General features: G+C 41.3%; 1 protein-coding gene and 1 long non-coding RNA gene across 7 annotated transcripts in view; one reads left to right on the plus strand and one right to left on the minus strand.

The window, feature by feature from the left end:
* TSHZ3 (teashirt zinc finger homeobox 3) overlaps positions 1-20,049 on the plus strand; it is a 265,339-nt gene that overhangs the window by 201,552 nt on the left and 43,738 nt on the right. Inside the window, exons 1-2 of one of the 6 annotated variants that reach the window (XM_075838394.1) lie at positions 11,913-11,966; positions 13,470-13,638. The exons of the other annotated variants lie outside the window; for them this stretch is intronic. Coding sequence (XP_075694509.1) covers positions 13,500-13,638 — 139 coding nt within the window. The 5' untranslated portion in view covers positions 11,913-11,966; positions 13,470-13,499. Of the gene's footprint in view, positions 1-11,912; positions 11,967-13,469; positions 13,639-20,049 lie in introns of those variants that run through there. 6 annotated transcript variants of the gene reach the window in all.
* LOC142661121 (uncharacterized) overlaps positions 14,462-20,049 on the minus strand; it is a 109,770-nt gene continuing 104,182 nt past the window's right edge. The window contains exon 3 of the long non-coding RNA XR_012850646.1: positions 14,462-14,539. This is a non-coding gene — a long non-coding RNA (uncharacterized LOC142661121). The remainder of the gene's footprint in view (positions 14,540-20,049) is intronic.

Consider the following 20,049-nt stretch of genomic DNA (forward strand, 5'->3'; position numbering starts at 1 on the left):
ATTCAGTGCGCCGATCTGGGTCATCCTCGTTGAGATGCTGCAGCAGCTGGAGTTTGTAAGGGTGCCATTTGTGAGTAGCAAATATCCGCCGAAGGGATGTTGGACTGATGCCACTCTCCAGTGACATGCGGCGAGTGCTACGCTGTGGGCTCTTGCTGAATGAAGCTAGGACAGCCACTGATGTTTCTTCAATAGTGACAGTTTTCATGCGTCCACATTTGGGCAAATCCAACACTGAACCAGTTTCACGAAACTGGGCAAGCAGTTTGCAAACTGTAGCATGGGAGATGGGTGGTCTCGTAGGGTGTCTTGCATTGAAATCTGCTGCAATGACCCGGGTACTGCGTTCACCAGACATCAACACAATTTCTATCCGCTCCTCACGTGTTAACCTCTGCGACATGTCAATGGCTGTAAACAAAGAGAAGCTTGAAAATAACTAATGAAAGAATGAAGTAACGTTAAAACCAAGCACACCATTGTTTTTCTTGTGAAATTATCGATAAGTTTGATGTGTCACATGACCCTCTTCCCATTGAAAAAACTAAAGTTGGATACAAAATGGCCAACTTCAAAATGGCCACCATGGTCAACACCCAGCTTGAAAAGTTTCCCCCCTCCCATATACTAATGTGCCACAAACAGGAAGTTAATATCACCAACCATTCCCATTTTATTTAGGTGTATCCATATAAATGGCCCACTCTGTGTATATATATATATCTCAAAAATAGAGCCCAGAAGCAGCACTCAATAGCAAAAGAATATGAATTTATTCACCCAACACAGCAACGTTTCACTTCCTCCATGGAAACATTTTCAAGCAAGAAAATGCTTCCATGGAGGAAGTGAAACGTTGCTGTGTTGGGTGAATAAATTCATATTCTTTTGCTATTGAGTGCTGCTTCTGGGCTCTATTTTTGAGATATGCATGAGGAGTACGTCACTGCTTGATATTTGAAGCTAGTACCAACCGTTTTCTTCACACTGTGCTGCTCCTACTATTTGCTTGATTTGGTATATATATATATATATACACACACAAAATAAGATAACTTTTTAAACTATTTGTAATTTTTTTTTCCCCCCAGCATTGCAGAGGTTAACCCAGCTGCACTATTTTAGTACCATACAGCGAGTCTGGTCTGATTAATCGGTAGGCATTGAGGAAACGCAGGGATCACAGTGTCTCCATAGACTTGCATAAACCTGGCGTAGTGTCAACATCTTCCACCGCAATTGTTCTCAATTTCTGAGACTGTAAACAACCAAAGGAAACTTTTCCTTCATGCCATGGCTAAAATTCCCCTGTCTGTCGGTCGTAAATAGGTAAAGAGCTCAGAGCACAGCAGGAAAACACGCCAACCAATTATATTTTCATAATGACAAATTTACTGTCTGACCACAATGGATAAAGAGCCCAAAACACGTTCTGGATGCTCAGTAGGTCACTTCTTTGCTGGTCGATCATTTACGGTGATGTATATGCCATTTCCTTCATTGTTCCCAAAGTCCTTCTTCCCATCAAACTCACGTTTCACCCTCCACGATCACGTTCTGCGATGGCTTTAGGAGACCGAAGGCGGCGTGAAAAATCTATGTATCAAAATAAATTGAGGATCAAAATATCGCAGGTGGTCACAATAAGCGCAGCGATAGCCGGCTCCCTGCGCACATATCTCACAGAGTATGACGTACGCTGCGGGGAAAATGCATTTACCAAGGTCCAATAATGCGTGCTGTATTCCTGGGTCTGTAAAACACATTTCTGGCAGCTGTGACAGACAGAAGAGAGCGATAATCACAAACATTTTTACTTGGAGCAGTGAGGATTTGATGTACGTGTCCCAGAGAGGGGGAAGCAATTGATTGATTTCAATATGGAATATTCCCAGTGCCTTGTAAATTCGTACCATTCCTCCGTTTTACAGCTCCCTTTAACCTAATGGTTTTTGGCGGGTTTCTGCCCTTCCTGGTGATCATTACTTCATTCCATAGGCAGCAGCTACACAGCGACTTCTGAAAAGTTACAATATCGAAATAGTTATAATATATCAGAGAATTACTAGTTCTGCAATTTCCTGACGTGTTCGTGTACAAATTATGGTGAATTGTAAGGGTTAAATAAAGGTAGGATGGATTTTTCTCTTTAGCTTTTCTGGTGCTACTTTATGATCTAACTCTTAGGCCTTATTTACACGAACGTGTTTAAGGTCAGTCGGACGGCCGTTGAAACAGCGGCCGTCCCACGGACCTATGTAATTCAATGTGGCCGTTTACACAGCCGTTGTTTGAAGGGTCCGTGGGAAAATAGGACATGTCCGTTCTTTGCACGCATCACTCATCCCTCCATAGACTCTCAACTATGGGGGATGTGTGACATCGCGTCCCGCAGCGCTGAGCACGGATGCAACTCGGACGTGAAAAACTGCAGTTTTTCATGTCCAAGATACGCAGCGCTCGTGTAAATAAGGCCTTAGTGGAAGTGCATTCTGGGACTTGTAGTTTATTTTCCATACCCAAATTTGGATGAATCTGATTTAAAGGGAACAGCACAATAATCTCTCCATCGGGGACTGATGCTCGTGTATTAGGCAGACATCTCTATATCTATCATGACACTGTGTGAACATTGGATTTCAAGGCTTCAGACTCTGTTACACATGCATTTTTATTGGGAACAAGACCTGAATTGTCTGTCTGCACAAACCTGGCCTCTCCCCAGCACAGTACAGTCGCTGCATGTCTGTGGAAGTGAATCTGAAACTGCTTGGCTTGTTACGTTTTCAAGCTGTGGTCCAGGACTGAAAGATACAGGCACAGTATGGCAACCACAAAGGCCTCACAGTGCCCGCTGGCTGGGCACAGAATGCCGCTTTCTTACATTGCACTTCTCAGTGTCCACTTCTTAGATAAAGCAATAATAACAGTTTAGCCTGCATGTCAGATCAGGGCACAGAGGATAACACCCCAGAAACCCTGCATAGGAGGCAGCCCCACAAACCTGCTTCAGGATCCTGCACCACATACTGTAATAATGAACCAATGGAAATCTATTGCATTAGCCATAGTAGAGGTGCAGGCGGTCTACCTGACATTTTTAATGAGGATATTATAGACATGCTGTAACTAAGGAACGAGCAGCCCGTGACTCAGCAGATGGAGCAGTATGTAGTGTCTTGTTGGAGCATAAGAGACTTTCTGAATGAGACTGTTACTAAACAGCAGCTACAAGTTTCCCCTCCAGTTCTGCATAACACTAATGTGAGCCTGAGATCTGTGAGTCTTGAATGCTGTTTTGAGAATTGTCCCCTAAGGAACCACAGAAATACTATACTGAAGGCCTATCGTGTCATTTGCATCTAAATGTCTTTTGCACCAAAACGACATCAATTTTTTCTTTCCCCGTTGGAAACCAAAATAAATATATTCACATGGGCTGGTTAACGGAATGTGATGCCGCATGGCTTAGGATGAGGAAAACTGGGAGCAAAACAAAAACACATGGTACCCTGATAATATACTGTGTGCCAATTCTATTATATGTAGTACCTGTGAACAATGAAGTAGGTGGTGGGTAATAAATGTTTGATTGGGGGGGGGGGGGTCTGACTACTAGCGAGATCTTAGCTGTTTATGTATCACAAATAGAGATGTATGGAGCGTCAGATTGTATCGACCACCGCTATATAAACTCCTTGCCATGAACTTGGTCTCAGGGACGGGCAGGGGGCTCGGGTCTCCTATTCTAGCAATCAGTGGGGTTCCTAGGGGTTGGACTCCACCGATTTAACATTTATTACCTATGGAACGGGTATCTGCTCCTGGTTTTACACAGTCGCTTAGGATCTTTAAATGACGCCTCTTCCTGTGGCTGTGTTTATAATGGAAGTGCATGCCCAGTAGGTCATATAGACAGTTCTGTTTCTTCTCTACACCAATATTATTAACAGATAATAGAAGCTGAATAAAATATAGTAACGTTACAGGAATTATCGCCCTGGCAGAGCATTGCACGGTTTTGTTTCTCCTGGTTTTCTGGATCCTCTCCCCCCCGTCTAAGATGGAATAATAAATTGCACGTGCTGATACTTCAGGTATTTGGCATGGAATGGCAGATGTACGCAGGCTGAGCATGTTGCCGCTGTCACACAGCGCTCCTCGTCACCCACCATTGCTGACTATGCAGATGTGCCGCTGTCATTCTAATCACAGTATAGACCAGCCGGTAAACTCTCTGTTTAGATCTCTCCGCCGTCTGTTCCGCCTCCTAAATCTTGAGTGCAGCATTTAACGTCTTTAGGACAAGGTGGAGAGAAGGGGTCATTAGCTGATATATTGTACTTAGTGGTTTTCTTGATCTGGAAGCACAACATTTTCAAAACTCTCTTATTTATTTAATACCGTAACTTCGATGCATTGATATTTTTCCGCAGTCTTGAATTTCCAGTGGTTATCAATACGGTTGGAAATTTGCATTGTCTCATATTGGAAGGTTCAGATGTTATGAAATGATAAAGTGATAATGGGCAGAAGTCGAGAAAAACAGAAATATCGTGATCAGGGAATTATTGGTATGTCTGTGACGTTGTGTGATATCTTAGACTTCGCTGGTTACTACTCAGATCTGTAATAGACTTAATTTTGCCAAGGTTTGCCTAATTTTGCCAAATTAAACTTGTTGGTTTAAGGTATGTTCACACAGAGGTTTTTTTGTCGCTGTTTCTGACGCAGAAACCGCTCCAAAAAACATCTCGCGGAAAAAAGAAGCGTCATGCACTGCAAAAAAACTCTGTGTGAACAGGGCCTTAGGGTGTTTTTACACACAGCAGTCAAATTGCATTTTTTTGCTGTGATTTTGACCTTGACGTAGTTTTTCATAAAAAACAATTGGTCATTCTAACCCTAATACTTTTACTTCTGAGTGGGAAAGCGACTACAGGCAAAGCAACAAAAGACAGAAGTAACAGTCTGAACTCTCCTGGTTGCATTTTTAATGAAATAAATATCAAGATTATAATTGATTTCACACACAAACATATTTAGATGATGACAAATAAACTTCAGATCTTGTATTAGAATTTTAATCAGTAACAATCAGACTGAGTTTTTTTTGCAGGCGGAAAAATCTGCCTCAAAACTCCTTCAGGAATTTTGAGACAGATTTTGACCTGCCTGTACTTTCTTCCCGCTGTTTTTGCAGCGTTTTTCGCCCGCAGCCATTGGGCTTTCTCTGCCTCCCATTGATTTCAATGGTAGGTCAGAGTCTGCTGTTTTTGGCGTTGATTCTGACGCGGTTTCTGGGCCAAAATCAGTGTAAAAAAAACTCCGTGTGAACGGGGCCTAATTGTTCTTTCTTTATTGTTACTGATTTGATGGATTTATATCTGGAACTTTACATTCTGTATTTGTGGCCTGATGTGCAGCTTTTCTCTTACTTGACTAGTGTTTGAAATGTTAAATACTTTTGTGTCAAAAAAGACAAAAGTATAATAGGTATGATACCTTCATTGGCTAACCATAAAAGTTCTATATGCGGCTTTCAGAGCACAGAGGCCCCTTCTTCAGGCGGTTTACAAATTAATGAATAGAGTTGTGGACACGAGGATACGCTGCACATTTCATCTGTCATATCTATCATCTGTCTGGTTGGTCAGAAAAGCAAGGAATTTTTTTTGCCGTACAGATCAGAGCCTTCATCTACTCAGGTGTCCAGACCTCTCATAATGTGCCTCATTTATGAAAATGAGAGCGGTCAAAATGATGAAGGTGTTGCCAATGGATTCCAGCTTTCTAACAATGAGAGTGATAGAAAAGTGACAACTGAAATCTGATTGGGTGCCGTGAAAAAAAACCACCACTTTTTGTCCGCGCCACTCTTCATGTACTAAGCCCAATATAGGTGGTCATTGTCTTGGCAGATCCATAGTATAAAGAACCCAGTAATACATATTTGATAAGATCGTGTTAGTAATATCAGTGATAGCGAATCGACAGGACGTATTAATATTGGATCATCTCACAAAATGGCGGCACTGTGCATAGATGGCGGGTGCTCTTTAAAGGACAAGTGTAGCTTCAGTATCCATATAGCTCAATGCCACGACCTTCTTATCCCCACTGGATACACAGAAAGGTAAGGCTGGGCTCACACGGAGTTCTTTTACGTGGAAACCGCGTCAAAAAAACGCGCCGAAAATGCCTCCCGTTAGTTTCAATGGGAGGCGGAGACGTTTTTTCCCGCGAGCGGAAAAACCGGCTCGCAGGAAAAATAAAGGACATGCCCTATATTCGGGCGTTTACACTTCTGACCTCCCATTGACATTTATGGGAGGCAGAGAAAGCGTATTTCGCGGCGTTTTATGCCCGCGGCGCTCAATGGCCACGGGCGAAAAACGCCGCAGAAAACGGCGTGCAAGCAGAGGAAAATCTGCCTCAAAATTCCAAACAAAATTTTGAGGCAGGTTTTCCTCCTGCAAAAAACTCAGTGTGAACCCAGCCTAATACCTGAGAAGAAAGACACAAAATATTTTCATTTCCAAGTAAATATTGCACAGTTTGAAGCAAATATTTCAGCCAAGATTAAATTACTTTGAAAAGATTTAATTCCGCTTGCAGTTATCTTCGTGTAATGTGAATGAACTACCGTAATTTCTATGTAGAGTTATGATTGTAAAGTAACATTTTAAGGAATTAAAACAGAAACAATGCAATCATGTAGCAAAATGGCACAATAAATACAGAATCATTTACAGAAATCAATAGAAAATGCAGTGTTAATATATGGTACATTCCAGAGGAGTGCGGCCAATACAGACACAGAGGCTTGTGGGTAATGAGTGACTGGTCAGTGACAGACTTCTATTACAGCTGGCTATTCTGGTAAATAACAGGAGGCTGAAGCATCATTGTGGAAATGATTATATGGAAATATGCAATATGATAAAGCTCTGTGGCGAGATTGTAGTGCTTGTTGATCAAACTTCTCTCATACTGTTGGACTAAATAAACAGGTCAGTGCATCTGAGATCTTTAGAGAGCCCTGATAATATATGTGTATCTGTATAGTACACAGGGCTCCTCTGTGATCAGAGGTTATTAGCGATCGGAGTAACGACCGCTCGTCCCCATATATAGCTCCTTGTGACAGGAGCGGACGAGTGCCGGTCAACGAGCTGTCTCATTGATCGGCGCTCGCCGCATCGGCCAAAACCGGCCCGTGTAATAGGGTCTTTACACTTGCGATCATCACAGATATATATTATAATGATTCATTAAAGCAGGCCATAGAGGATCTGGAAAAATTCAGTATTCATTAGGTCATAAGACCTCATTGGTGGATGCCAGCTTAGACCTCCACCAATTTCCAAAATTACCTTTTCGGCTCCGCTTAGGGATTTCCATCATTGGAAATCCCTGACGCAACATTTATAAAACAAAAAGGTAATTTAGCTTAAAACCTTCTTTTTACAATGTCATGTCATAAATTTTTAGTACAAAGTCAGCGCCAATGTTTGGCTATTCTGTAGAGCGCTACATCTTCCCGGCAGCCAATAGCAGCCCAAGCTCTTAGACTCGATCATTAAAAGCTTTGGCCGCTATAATAAGGTCTTTTGAATAGATATCCCATTTAGACGGCGAACATGCACAGATACTATCCATTAGAAAACCATTCTAATATTAGCAGGTGTCATTTACGTTGCACCACATGGGGATTTTTGGCTCATTCTTTTGACAAGCAATGATTGTATCTGTAACAAACAGCGTGTATGAAAATCATATTTTCTGATGGAAACATTTTGCTACTCTATATACACTAGTATCCGTAGAATCGCTCATTGTCTGCGCGTCTATGGCTGGCTTGCGTTGTGTCTGAACACAATGCCATCAGGACACTTGCCATGTCTGGGATTTACCACCGAGGCCTAATGTGTGGACTAATCTTAAACCCAAAGATCACAAATATTCATTGGAAGATTTCCGAGCCGCGTGTCCCTGGGGATTGATGGTCTCCTCACCACCCGACTTTCTGTCTGTCTTTTACTTTTCGGTTTTGTTTTTTTTAAAAGACGTGTTTGTGTTTCAGTGTCAGAATTGCTGGTTTTTAAGACAAGGGATTACTTTGTGTACAGGAAAAGAGGTGAAGTGGATCTCTGTGCACATCATAGAGAAACATTCTGCTAATAAAAGGATCAAAGGATCTTTCTGTGGCTGTAATGTCTGTGGAAAGCATTCGTTTTGAAAGGAAATATGTGTCTCCTCCTGAGGGAATCTTCATAAAAGAGATTTGCTGTATTTAAGGCTTTGCCCGTTTAAGACACATTCTCAGCACAGGCTCACATGACAATGTGCAGTTCTGGGGCTGTTACAGTATCACAGTGTCGCGCTGCTACTTGCCAACTCCTGTAACCCAACAGTGAAACACTGACAAATACTGATTATTTAGATTTTCCTTCTATGTCAGATCGGAAATTATAGTCTTATTGCCAATAGGTAGATATTAATGGCCAGTCCCTAATTAGTGCTGTCCCCATTTTTTCATGTGTAGATTATGTATGGCGTCTGCAGAATGCCGGACACATTGTATCTTTATTATATTTTCTCTCCCAACATTATATTTGTTATATTCTGATTCTTAGTTAATACATTGACTTATTGAACATTTACTGCTTAAAAAATACATTTGATGTCATTTTGTTTGAATTGCTGCAGGAATTGGATACGTTACTTTGTATTCCCAATGAAAATGAATCAGTTGTGTACAAAATGTTAACGCGACACACAAATTGCTATGGGCAACAGCGCACCATTGTTGTTATTGGTATTTATCTTTTGTACGTTATCCACATTGATTGTACCAAGTGTGTCTTTGCCTTGGTTTTGCTTCCATCCTATCATCAGATGTTGATTTTCTCCCATGTTTCTACAGTCGCTTGTTAGTAAAAGATACCAGGGAGTGCATATCAGCAAGTAACAAAGTACTTTGATGGTGGAAATTCCTTGAAGTAATTAAGGTAATAGGCACCTGTATTTTGGGAGATGTGCAGAGTCGCAATGTATTTAGGTGTGTACAGTAAGGCTAAGTTCACACGTAGAGTAAATGCTGCAGAATTTCCATCTGGAAATTCCGCAGCTTATTACAGTAGCAGCAAAGTGGATGAGATTTAAACAAATTTCATCCACACTCTGCGGAAACAATTCACAGAAAAGACGTGCGGAAACTGATCTGCAGTGTGGAATCCCAATCTGTAGCTTGTCAATTTAGCTTGCGGAAACACTACAGAAATTCAGCAGTATTTACGCTCGGTGTGAACTTAGCCTATATGTGACTTTAACAAATCCAAAACACGTGATTACCTATGCACCTGAGCTTGCTACTGTCAGAGGCCTCTATGGAAATATTACATAGGGGCTCTGTATCAATACTGTAATCTGAAGTCAGGTCTCTGCATGGTTGGATCATTGGGCACCTTCTTATTATATGGTATATACCTTGAAGAAGGTATTGATGTTTTGTATTGTGATCTACAGTAAAATCTGTTTAATTCATTGGGTTATACACTGATCAGCCATAATATTAAGGCCACTGACAGATAAAGTGAATAACATTGATCATCATGTTACAATAGCGCCTGACAAGGGGTGAAAAATATTAGGCAGGAAGTGAACCATCAGTTCTTGAAGTTGATAGTTGGTAGCTGGAAAAATGGGTAAGTGTAAGGATCTGAGTGACATTGACAAGTGCCGAATTGTGATGTCTAGACGACTGGGTCAGAGCATCTCCAAAACGGCCGGTCTTGTTGGGTATTCCTGGTATGCAGTATTTAGTAACTACCAAAAGTGGTTCAAGGAACGACAATCAGTGACCGGCGACAGGGTCATGGGCAGCCAAGACTCATAGATGCACGTGGGCATTGTGGACTAGCCCATCTGGTAGGGTTACTGTAGAAAAAATTGCTGAAAAAGTTACTGCTGGCTATAATAGAAAGGTGTTAGAACACGCAGAGCATTGCAGCTTTCTGTCTAGTGGTAGACTGGTCAGAAAGCCCATGCTGACCGCTGTCCACTGCCAAAATTACCTCCAGTGGTCTGCTGAATCATTTTCTCTTTTTCATCATGAGGAAGCACTATGGGAAGAAGACAAGCTGGTGGAGGCAGTGTGATGCTCTGGGCTATGTTTTGCTGGGAAACCTTAGGTCCTGGCATTCATGTGGATGTGACACGTACCACCTACCTAAACATTGTTGCAGACTAAGCTCACCCCTTAAAGGGGTTTTCCAGCTTCTGACAACTGATGACCTATCCACCGGATAGGTCATCAGTACATCATCTGTGGGGGTCCGACACCCGGGTCCCGCGCATATCAGCTGGTCCGGTGCCTCTGTGCACCAGTCGTACAACCTGGAAGCAGTTCGCTCCGGCCACGGAATAGTGAATAGGAGCAGATCTGCAGTTCTGCAGCACGGCCGCTATGCTATGTACGGAGCCAACTTCTTCCGGGCTCCGTACATAGCATTATGTGCCACAACATCCGGTGCCCGCAGGCCACCGGAGCGGCTTATCAGTGCGGGGTCCGGGTGTCGGACCTGCACCGGTGACCTACTGATGACCTATCCTGTGGATAGGTCATCAGTTGTCAGAAGGTGGACAACCCCTATGGTATTCCCTAATGGCAGTGGCCTCTTTCAGCAGGATAATGCCTTGCCACCCTGCAAAAATGTTTTACGAATGGTCTAAGGAACGTGAGCGTTTAAGGTGTTGACATGGCCTCCAAATTCGAGCATCAGTGGGATGTGCTGGAAAAGTTTGATCCATGGAGGTCTCACCTCACGTTACACAGGGCTTAAAGGATATGCTGCTTACGTCTTGGTGCTAAAAACTAGAGGATGCCTTCAGAGTCCATGCCTCCACGGATCAGAGCTGTTTTGGTTGCACAAGGGGGACCTACACAATATTAGGCTGATGGGTTTAATGTTATGGTTCAGCGGTGTATATTGAAATAAATATCTCTGCAGACTAAATAATTTGAGACGAACACAGCCTGTGAGATGAGAGTTCTTGTCACACATGAAACAGCCATTCCACCCGAAAGCTAAAGTTATATAGTAAGATGGTACTCAGATGTGTTCTTACTTCTAGCCCAGGTTAGTCTATTGGCCACTTTGTTGCAAAGCGAAAAAGTAATGCAGCTTTTTTGTTTGTTAGTTTTAATAACTTTATGTTGCATTTTTTAATGGATATTGCTTATGTCCGTGTATAAATATGTATTACAATGACCTAGGTGGTATATATATAAAATGGCAAATGTGTAGCATATATAAGAATATATCCAAGAGGTGATTTACGAATACAGTTACGGCTCTGTGGGAGGTCACATCTCATACCGTCTGTTCTTTTATGATAAAAGGAGAACTCCGATCTGACCACCAAAGAACAGGTTACAATGTGAATATTCTTACAAGTATTTTCTCCACTTTGCCTCTTTTATTGTGTTTTGCTGGTTGTATACAATACGTCTAGAGCACAATTGGTTTTGCAGCCTGTAACATGTACTTGTAGTCTTTGCCAGGCCTTTGAAATAGAATTTCACAGTTGTTGCGCCATCAAAGGGATGCTAGAAACTAAACTTTTTGATTAAATTCCGTAACTAGGACAATCCCTAATCTAGCATTTCTTAAGATTTATTTACGTTTAAGCAAATGAAAGCGGCAAAGAGAGAAAGGACAGAGAGTTTTGTTCTTAAGAATAGTGCAGATTTATTGCATTTATTATCAAACAGAGAATGATTGTTAAAAGTGGGTTACAGATAAACATGGATTAAAATACTTTAAAATGAAAGTATCAAAAGAAGAATCTCAAAAGCTGAATGCAGAGCTATGACTTTTTATGAAACATTACAATTTCATCTTATATTTACCTAGAAACCCTTTAATGAGAACCATTCATCAGTCCACCCACATATAAAGGTAGGTGTGTGCGTGTGCGTGTGCACATATAAACACAACGTATTCACCCTTCTTCCCCCCTTGGTGTTTTTTCCTATTTTGTTGCATTACAACCTTGAATTAAAATGGATTTTTAGCGGGTTTGTACCGTTTGATATACACAACATGTCTACCGCTTTGAATGTGCAAAATATTTTTTACTGTGACACAAACCATAATTAAGATAAAAAAACGAGAACATTAATGTTCATAAGTATTCAATACTTTGCGGAGCCAGCTTTTGCTGCAATTACAGAAGCAAGTCTCTTGGTCTGTCTCTATTATCTTAGCACATCTAGACACTTGTTGCTTGTTTGGTGATCTCAAAACGTGTTTTCTTATGTTTTTCTATAGAGGGTAACTAAACGTCCAACAAACTTCTGACGTCACAGTGACATGTCAGAAGTTTTGTTTGGTGGGGGTCCGAGCACTGAGACCCCCACCAATCGCTACATCGTGTGAGCGCTGAGCTGCTTCGTTTCTGTTCGGCTTTTTCCGGAAATCGATGTAGCAGTGTACGTGCTCAATAGAAAGTCTATGAGCCCATACTCCGTTACATCTCCTCTGTGTAGTGTACGTCTTATACTGATCCTATATACAGATACTACATCTCCTCTGTATAGTGTACGGATTATACTGATCCTATATACAGATACTACATCTCCTCTGTAGTGTACGGATTATACTGATCCTATATACAGATACTACATCTCCTCTGTACATTTTATACTGATCCTATAGACAGATACTATATCTCCTCTGTGTAGTGTACGTCTTATGGTGATCCTATATACAGATACTTCCATCTTCGCTGTGGATCTCTGGAGCTCCTTCCGTGTTATTGTTGGTGTCTTTGTTGAATCTCCTCCTTTCCTGGTCGGCGAGTTCTAGTGGGCACTTTCTTTTGTCAGGTTTGTAGTAGTGCCATATTTTTTATGGATTTAATGGTGCTTTGTGGGATGGTAAAGCTTTAGGATGGTTTTTTGTTGTTTTTTTTATTTTATTACCCAACCCTGATCTATACATCTCCACATTTTTTGTCTCTGACCTGTTTGGAGAGCGCCTTGGTCTTCATGTTTACTTAGTGGTGCTACAGAACAGGTGTATTTATACTGACGACATGTGACAAATCACGTGACACTTTGGTGGGGCCTTATTCAACTAATTATGTGGCTTCTGAAGCTAATTGGTTTGACCAGACCTTATTTAGGGGTTTCAAACCAAAAGGGTGTAAATACATTTGCCTTCCTAACTTTTCATCCATTTTATTTATCTCTTTTTAAATTCGACTGTAACAATTTGGACTGTTTTGTCAGGTCCATAACATTAAATCAAATATAAAGTCCATTTTAATTTCAAGGTTTTAATGCAATAAAACAGGAAAAACTCCAAGGGGGTAAATACTTTCACATGTGTGCGTGCGTGCGGTTTTTATCAAATGCTTTTTGCTTCAACATAAGTGACTAGTACCCATCTTCTTCAAAGTGACAGGAACTGAAGTGGGTTTTCTACAACATGCGTCACCAACACTTCTGTAGTATAAATGGGGATCATTCTGAAGACCCAGTATGGTCAACTATCGGGACAGGGTCACCCAGCAAGCTCTGCCTCTGCCGTGACTGTCATTTCTGGGGTATCACAGTGAATCACTATGGTGAGTTTTTCTTGAAGTATATCCTCTCTATACAGCTGTTATTTGAGGCAAGAAGCATATTACAGTACAAATATAGAGACCAAAAACGTCACGCAGGGCCGTGGGATTTTTTTCTCATTGCCTTGCATATCTGTCAGCCGAACGTATGCGCCATTTATAGAATATTCTGGCTGACTACAGAGCAGTAGATGCAGACCATTGTGAGTCTCTGCTGTGTTATTGGATCGCTCCCACTTGTAATAGTTATATTTTAGGGCAGGGTCACCAAAGTATACACTGTATGGCCGTGTTCAAACTATTCTGTTTTGGTGCAGTTATTAGTAGAATTATTCTTATTCATGACCGTGTGACGACACAGAGAAGTAATTACTCCGCCGGAGATTGAGAACTATCCGCGTCCTCTTCATATTACGCCATTCAGAATTTTCTAGTCCGATAGTCCTGACTTTTATCATTCACCTCAAAACATTCATTTTCCCCAGCACAGAATATTCTTCCACAAAAAAAACTAAAAATGTACGCATAATTTAATGATAAAAAAAAAAAGCTGCACATTTTATTTCTGTCTTAGGGTAGGTGTTTATGATAAGACATTCACATTTGAAAACTAATATCATTTTGTCGGAACCTTGCCAAAAAATTTAACAAAGAAACGCTGAAGTACTTTTCTGGAAGAGACATCTGATTAAAATGATATTTTCATTCAGGAAGAGATGAGCCATACAGGCTCTCGGTTTGTATTAAGTTACATTGCACACTACCTTAGCCGAGCGGCGTGCTCCTATCATGGACGGCCCGAGAGGCTCATTAACACATTGCTGGGAGAGTAAGCAATTTCATCCACACATATCCATATCATAGATTAATGTAGTGGTGGCAACATCATATATTATTCAGAGTCCTGTAATACAAATGTGGCATCCATTATCACACTTACTGTAACACATAAATAGGTAAAAGAATCTTCTGTTCTGTATTTTTATATATAATGAACCAAAAGACGCAGAATTTTGGTTGCACCTAATAAATATTTAAGGATCCTGTACAGGCGATGGGCACCATAAGACTACCTGACTTGAAGGAGTTATCAGTGTTAGAAATAGCGCCACTCCTGTCCATGGGCTATGACTGGTATTGCATACCTTTTTTTTTTTTATTCCTTGACAACCCCATTAAGGTGACCATAGACATAAAGATTCTTCACTGCCTATCAAAAAGCGCATCGAAATACAGACACATTTGAAATATATATTTGAGTTAGCATTTACCACAACAGATATATGAGAAATACTGTACCCTTGCTTTGCCCCACCTAAATCTCCCTTTATTGCTTTGTGTAGCACTAGCAGCCAAACAGGTACCAGAAGTGTTCTGACCGATGGAAGGGATTTCCTAATGATTCTCATCAACTCCTTGCCGCATTTTCACATACATGTAAATCACAGGAAGGGTTTCCTCCCCGCATCCCCACCTGCATGTACGTGATGGTGATTTTTGCCCGTGCAATCACCGCGGTAGCCCGACTGTGACAAAGTTATGACTCTAAAATTCTTTTAGTCGCCCTTATGACCTGTTGGTAAGCGAAGTAATAAAGCATTTATTGGTATGCGTAACTCCCATTCATTTCAGTGGGTACATGCTGTGCATGCTCGGCCTTCTCGTTCCTAATGAACAGAAATGAAAGTGGCTTGTTCTCTGGAAAACCTTTCCAACCAGTATTTTATGACCAATCCCTGGGGTGCACAACCTTTTTTGGTCCAAAAGCCATACTGTAAAATTGTACCACAATAAAATTTAAAGGGGTTTTTCCATCCAGACAGTATATTTCATAAATATCTTATAGGTCAGGGTTCTTCATACTTCCCTCAAGAGATGGGGAGACCACGCAAGCATGTGGCTCTCTCCTCCATTCTAGTTTATGGGAGTTGTGCAAACAGCTGAGCGTTGTGATCCCTCCTCTCTGCAGTGCTGAAAAAGGGGCCAGGGGACCCCTATTCTCCCTATATATGAATGTGCCAGAGATGGATCCATACCTATCACACATTAATGGCATGTCCTATGAATACACCATAAATGTCTCAGATGGGAATAACCCTTTCAGTTTCAATGGTATTTACTGAATGAATGTCAAAAAGAAACTTGGAGTATACAAACTGTTAAAAAGGCAACAGAAATAGCTTTTCAGAAATAATTTCATGGGAAGCCACATATACCGTATAACAGCAGATTATATTGACAATTGCAAATGAAGTAGTATCAAAGAGGACGTGCGGATTTTATCATAAAATTTAAGGTTTTTTTGTGGTTTTTTTTACCAATAATTAATTTCAGTAAAATGGAATCTCAAAAGTTGGGAGGGTGCAAGGTTGGAATAACCCTTTAAAGGAAGTATTACTAGTGCAGGGCCTTAGGGAGTGTTTAATGACACAGGAAATCAAGGGGCACCAATGAGAGCATTCAAGTCATGCACTGCCTGACCGTGCCCCTATAACATGGCCAACCACACAGTGCCCCACCATAACTGTGCCAGCCCCAAAACGGAGAATGGAGCTGCCATCTATTGAGGCTCTCTGTTCTTTAGATCAGAAGGATGAAGCTGTCTTTTGACAGACGTGTTCTTTTTAACTCTGAGGACACAGACAAGCATGTCTGTGTTCTAATGGTTGGGGTTTGCACATAAATGGCACCCCCCCCCCCCTCACCTAACCTATGGATAGCTAATAAAACACTGGGGATGAAGCCTTTTTATGAGGTTAGGGCTTATCTCAAGTATCTTAGCTACAGGTAATGGCTGTGTTGTTTATGCCCCTGTGTCCATATGTCATGTGTGGTTAGTATACAGGTTGCTGTATGTATGAACATATGTAAACAAACACAGCCTGCCCCTGTGGATATAGTCACCTCCTGGGAGTCAATTATATTTGGCATAAAACATGTAGCAGCGTGAAATAAGAAATATTTGTGTAAAAGTGTTGAACATCTGTATGAGTGGTTTTACACTGGGAGATTTTCACCCGATAACGAGCGCCGATTGACGATAACAGCAGGTCGATCAGCGATCTTTTGCTTTATTGAAACGGAGCAAAGATGTGGCAATTATCAAGTGACATATAATAACAGAATTGTGTTGTAATTTCACACTTCTAACAACTAGAGATATTTATTATGGGGATAAAGTTGTCAGAACGTATTTCCGCATCTATTCACGATTTTACTATGTAAAGCATTGAGATCATTTTTAATACTTAACATTACTAATCCTGAGTTACATTCTATATTATACTCCAGAGCTGTACTCACTATTCTGCTGGTAGAGTCACTGTGTACATACATTACTTATCCTGTGCTGATCCTGAGTTATATCCTGTATTATACTCCAGAGCTGCACTCACTATTCTGCTGGTGGAGTCATTGTGTACATACATTGCATTACTTATCCTGTACTGATCCTGAGTTACATCCTGTATTATACTCCAGAGCTGCACTCACTATTCTGCTGGTGAGGTCACTAGGGCAGGTTTACTAAGCTGTATAAGATTTAGACCACATAAACTTAGAACAGATAGTCTGAATATGTGCCAAATTTATCACAGTGGTGCATGCTATATGATCAATTTGGCACAATGTGTGTCATACCTTCTAGCTCAGAGGTCTCTATCTACTCTTCAGTATTTCTGCTCCGGAGTTAGCATTGACCAGCCTGAAATAAGCCTTGAGATATGAAGAGTAAAGACCTTTTTACACCGGCCGATAAGTTGATTGGCGCTATTTTGCTCCGGTCACACGGAGCTATGGATGGGGACTAGCGGTCGTTACTCCGATCGCTCGTCCCCATACATTATTATCATGTCGGCAGCGCGTCTCCCTGTTTACACACCAAGAAGTGCTGCCGACAACGATAATATTTTACTTTTTTAAAACAATACGACCAGCAGATGATCGAGCGTTTGCTCATTCATCTGCAGATCATTCCCCTGTTTACACAGCGCAATTATCGTCAACGAGTGTTATATGAATGCTTGTCCGTCTGATAATCGTCCAGTGTAAAACCCCCTTATGAAAGCGACCTGTTCTTCTGAAGTATTTGGCTACAATATTGGTGCTCAGTTTATGTGCTTTGGGCATCAGAACACTAACTGGAAAGAGATAATCATGAAATTTGCTCCATGGCCCCTGTGCAGGGGACTAGAATAGATTGTGCTGTCTGCAGGGCAAGAACTAATTGTCCTTAGATTAACCCAACTCAGCCCAAGATGTGTTCTTTAAGGCACAGTGTTTTAGAGTAGATCTCTGTAAGGAGGTGAAGACAGACACTTAGAATTAATTCACCGTTCACTTCTCAGAAATGTGATGAGGACAGCTAGAATTTAGTACTAAATATGGCTGCCAAGATCATCAGCTCCCCTGCAGCTCTGTATCTCCTCGTGGCGCCATTTTATTGCCTTTGGATACGCAGTTTTGTTTTAGACAATCAGAAAATAAATATTTCTGTTACAATGTAAAGCACAGATACCGTATCACTGTTGCATTGTTATCTAGGGTTTGAAAAAAATTGAAAAAGTAAATATAATTTTCCCATTGTATTCACAGAGGATATATACAGGTTATAAAATTCCTGGGAAACTTTTTTTTGCATTCTGGATCACTCTAAATTCTCCTTAAAGAGAACAGGTGGTCCCATGTCACTGGAGAACAGACTTCTCTAACATTATCATCACCTGTATATAAGAGGGGTCCATGCTCAGACAGCTCCTCTTCATATATGGATCAAAAGGGATTGCCTCTTTAATTTAGGGCCTTATGTCTCATTGATGGAAACCTAGACTGTACTTTATGTACGTAGTTCAATGCTTTTTATTAAAGGGGTTGTCTGGGCATGGACAACTGATGACCTATCCACAGGATAGGTCATCAGTATATGATCAGTGCAGGGTCCGAGACTTGGACCCTGCACTGATCAGCTTCTCCGTCTGCCTCCAGGCATGCAGTATTTGGAGCTGGAAGCAGATGGCTCCGTACACTGCATAGCGGCCGTACACTGCAGATCTGCTCCTTTTCACTGGAATAGGAGCAGAGCTGCAGCTCGGCCGCTATTCTGGACCGGAGCCATCTGCTTCCGGGATGAACATCCGGTGCTTGGAGGCAGCCAAAGCAGCTGATCGGGGCAGGGTCCGGGGCGTTGGACCCCCACTGATCATATACATATGAACCTGTGGATAGGTCATCAGTTGTCCGTGACAGGACATCCCCTTTTAAGTTTTAGTTTTTAATTCCAGGCTTAAAAAGTAACTACACTTTCATCAAACTTTTGATATGTCATAGAGACATATCAAAAATCTTAATTAGTGGGGGTCTGGGGGCTGAGACCCCCACCATTGCTAAAAGGAATGTGTAGAAGCACTCAGCTCTGCACCCTGCAACTTCGGCTGTAATCGGCTCTCCCTGTCAAGCTGAAGACGACTTACATAGACGCTCTATCTAAGCAGTCTTCAACCGGACAAGGAGCTCTGATCACAGTTGCCAGGGGCGGATTAAGGGCACCATGGGCCCGGGCACTTTTTCAATGCTGCCCCCCCCCCCAACTCTGAAGACAGAACTTTGAAGACGCTGTACAGTATATATTTGCAGATTTCTGTTTAGGCAGACACAGATCTGGCACGGTTTTAAATTAGCTGTAAAAGCAGAATGAGACATATAGAAGAGAAAAAGCAGAATATTTTTACGTCAGCGGAGTGGTGTGTAAAGGATTATTTTTTTTGCGGAGGAGTTGTAGTTTTTATTGGCACCATGTAAAGTACCATATAATGGGTGAACTGGAAAAAAATGAAATTCCTCCATGGTTTTTTTGGGTTTAGTTTTTACTGTATATATTTACCTTCTCTTAAGGTAAAAATAGATTTAACATATACTTTTACCTTAAGAGAAGGTAAATATATACAGCCCCTGAACCAAGCTCAGTACATATATACAACACCAGAACAAAGCTCAGTACATATATACAGCCCTACAACCAAGCTCAGTACATATATACAGCACTAGAACCAAGCTCAGTACATAAATATAACTCCAGAACCTAGCTCAGTATATATAGCTCAGTACATATATACAGCACCAGAACAAATACAGTTCAGTACAGAGATCATTTGCAAATTGAGTTTAACCCCTGCTGTATAAATTTGTATGACATAAAACTACAGCTCCCAGTATAGCCTGAACAGTAGTTAAGATATGCTTGGGAGTTGCTGTTTAACAAAAAAGAATGCTACCATCCGTCATCTCGCTGCAGATCATACAGTGACTACAGTACTGATCAGTCACAGGGAGAATAAACATTTATATTGAGTGACTCACAGGTGACGTCTCAGATTCTTTTAGTTCTTTTTCTCTTTTCTTCTCCATCCGGTCCAGACC

This window comes from Rhinoderma darwinii, chromosome 9, assembly GCF_050947455.1.
Source record: "Rhinoderma darwinii isolate aRhiDar2 chromosome 9, aRhiDar2.hap1, whole genome shotgun sequence".
Classification (NCBI taxonomy): domain Eukaryota; kingdom Metazoa; phylum Chordata; class Amphibia; order Anura; family Rhinodermatidae; genus Rhinoderma; species Rhinoderma darwinii.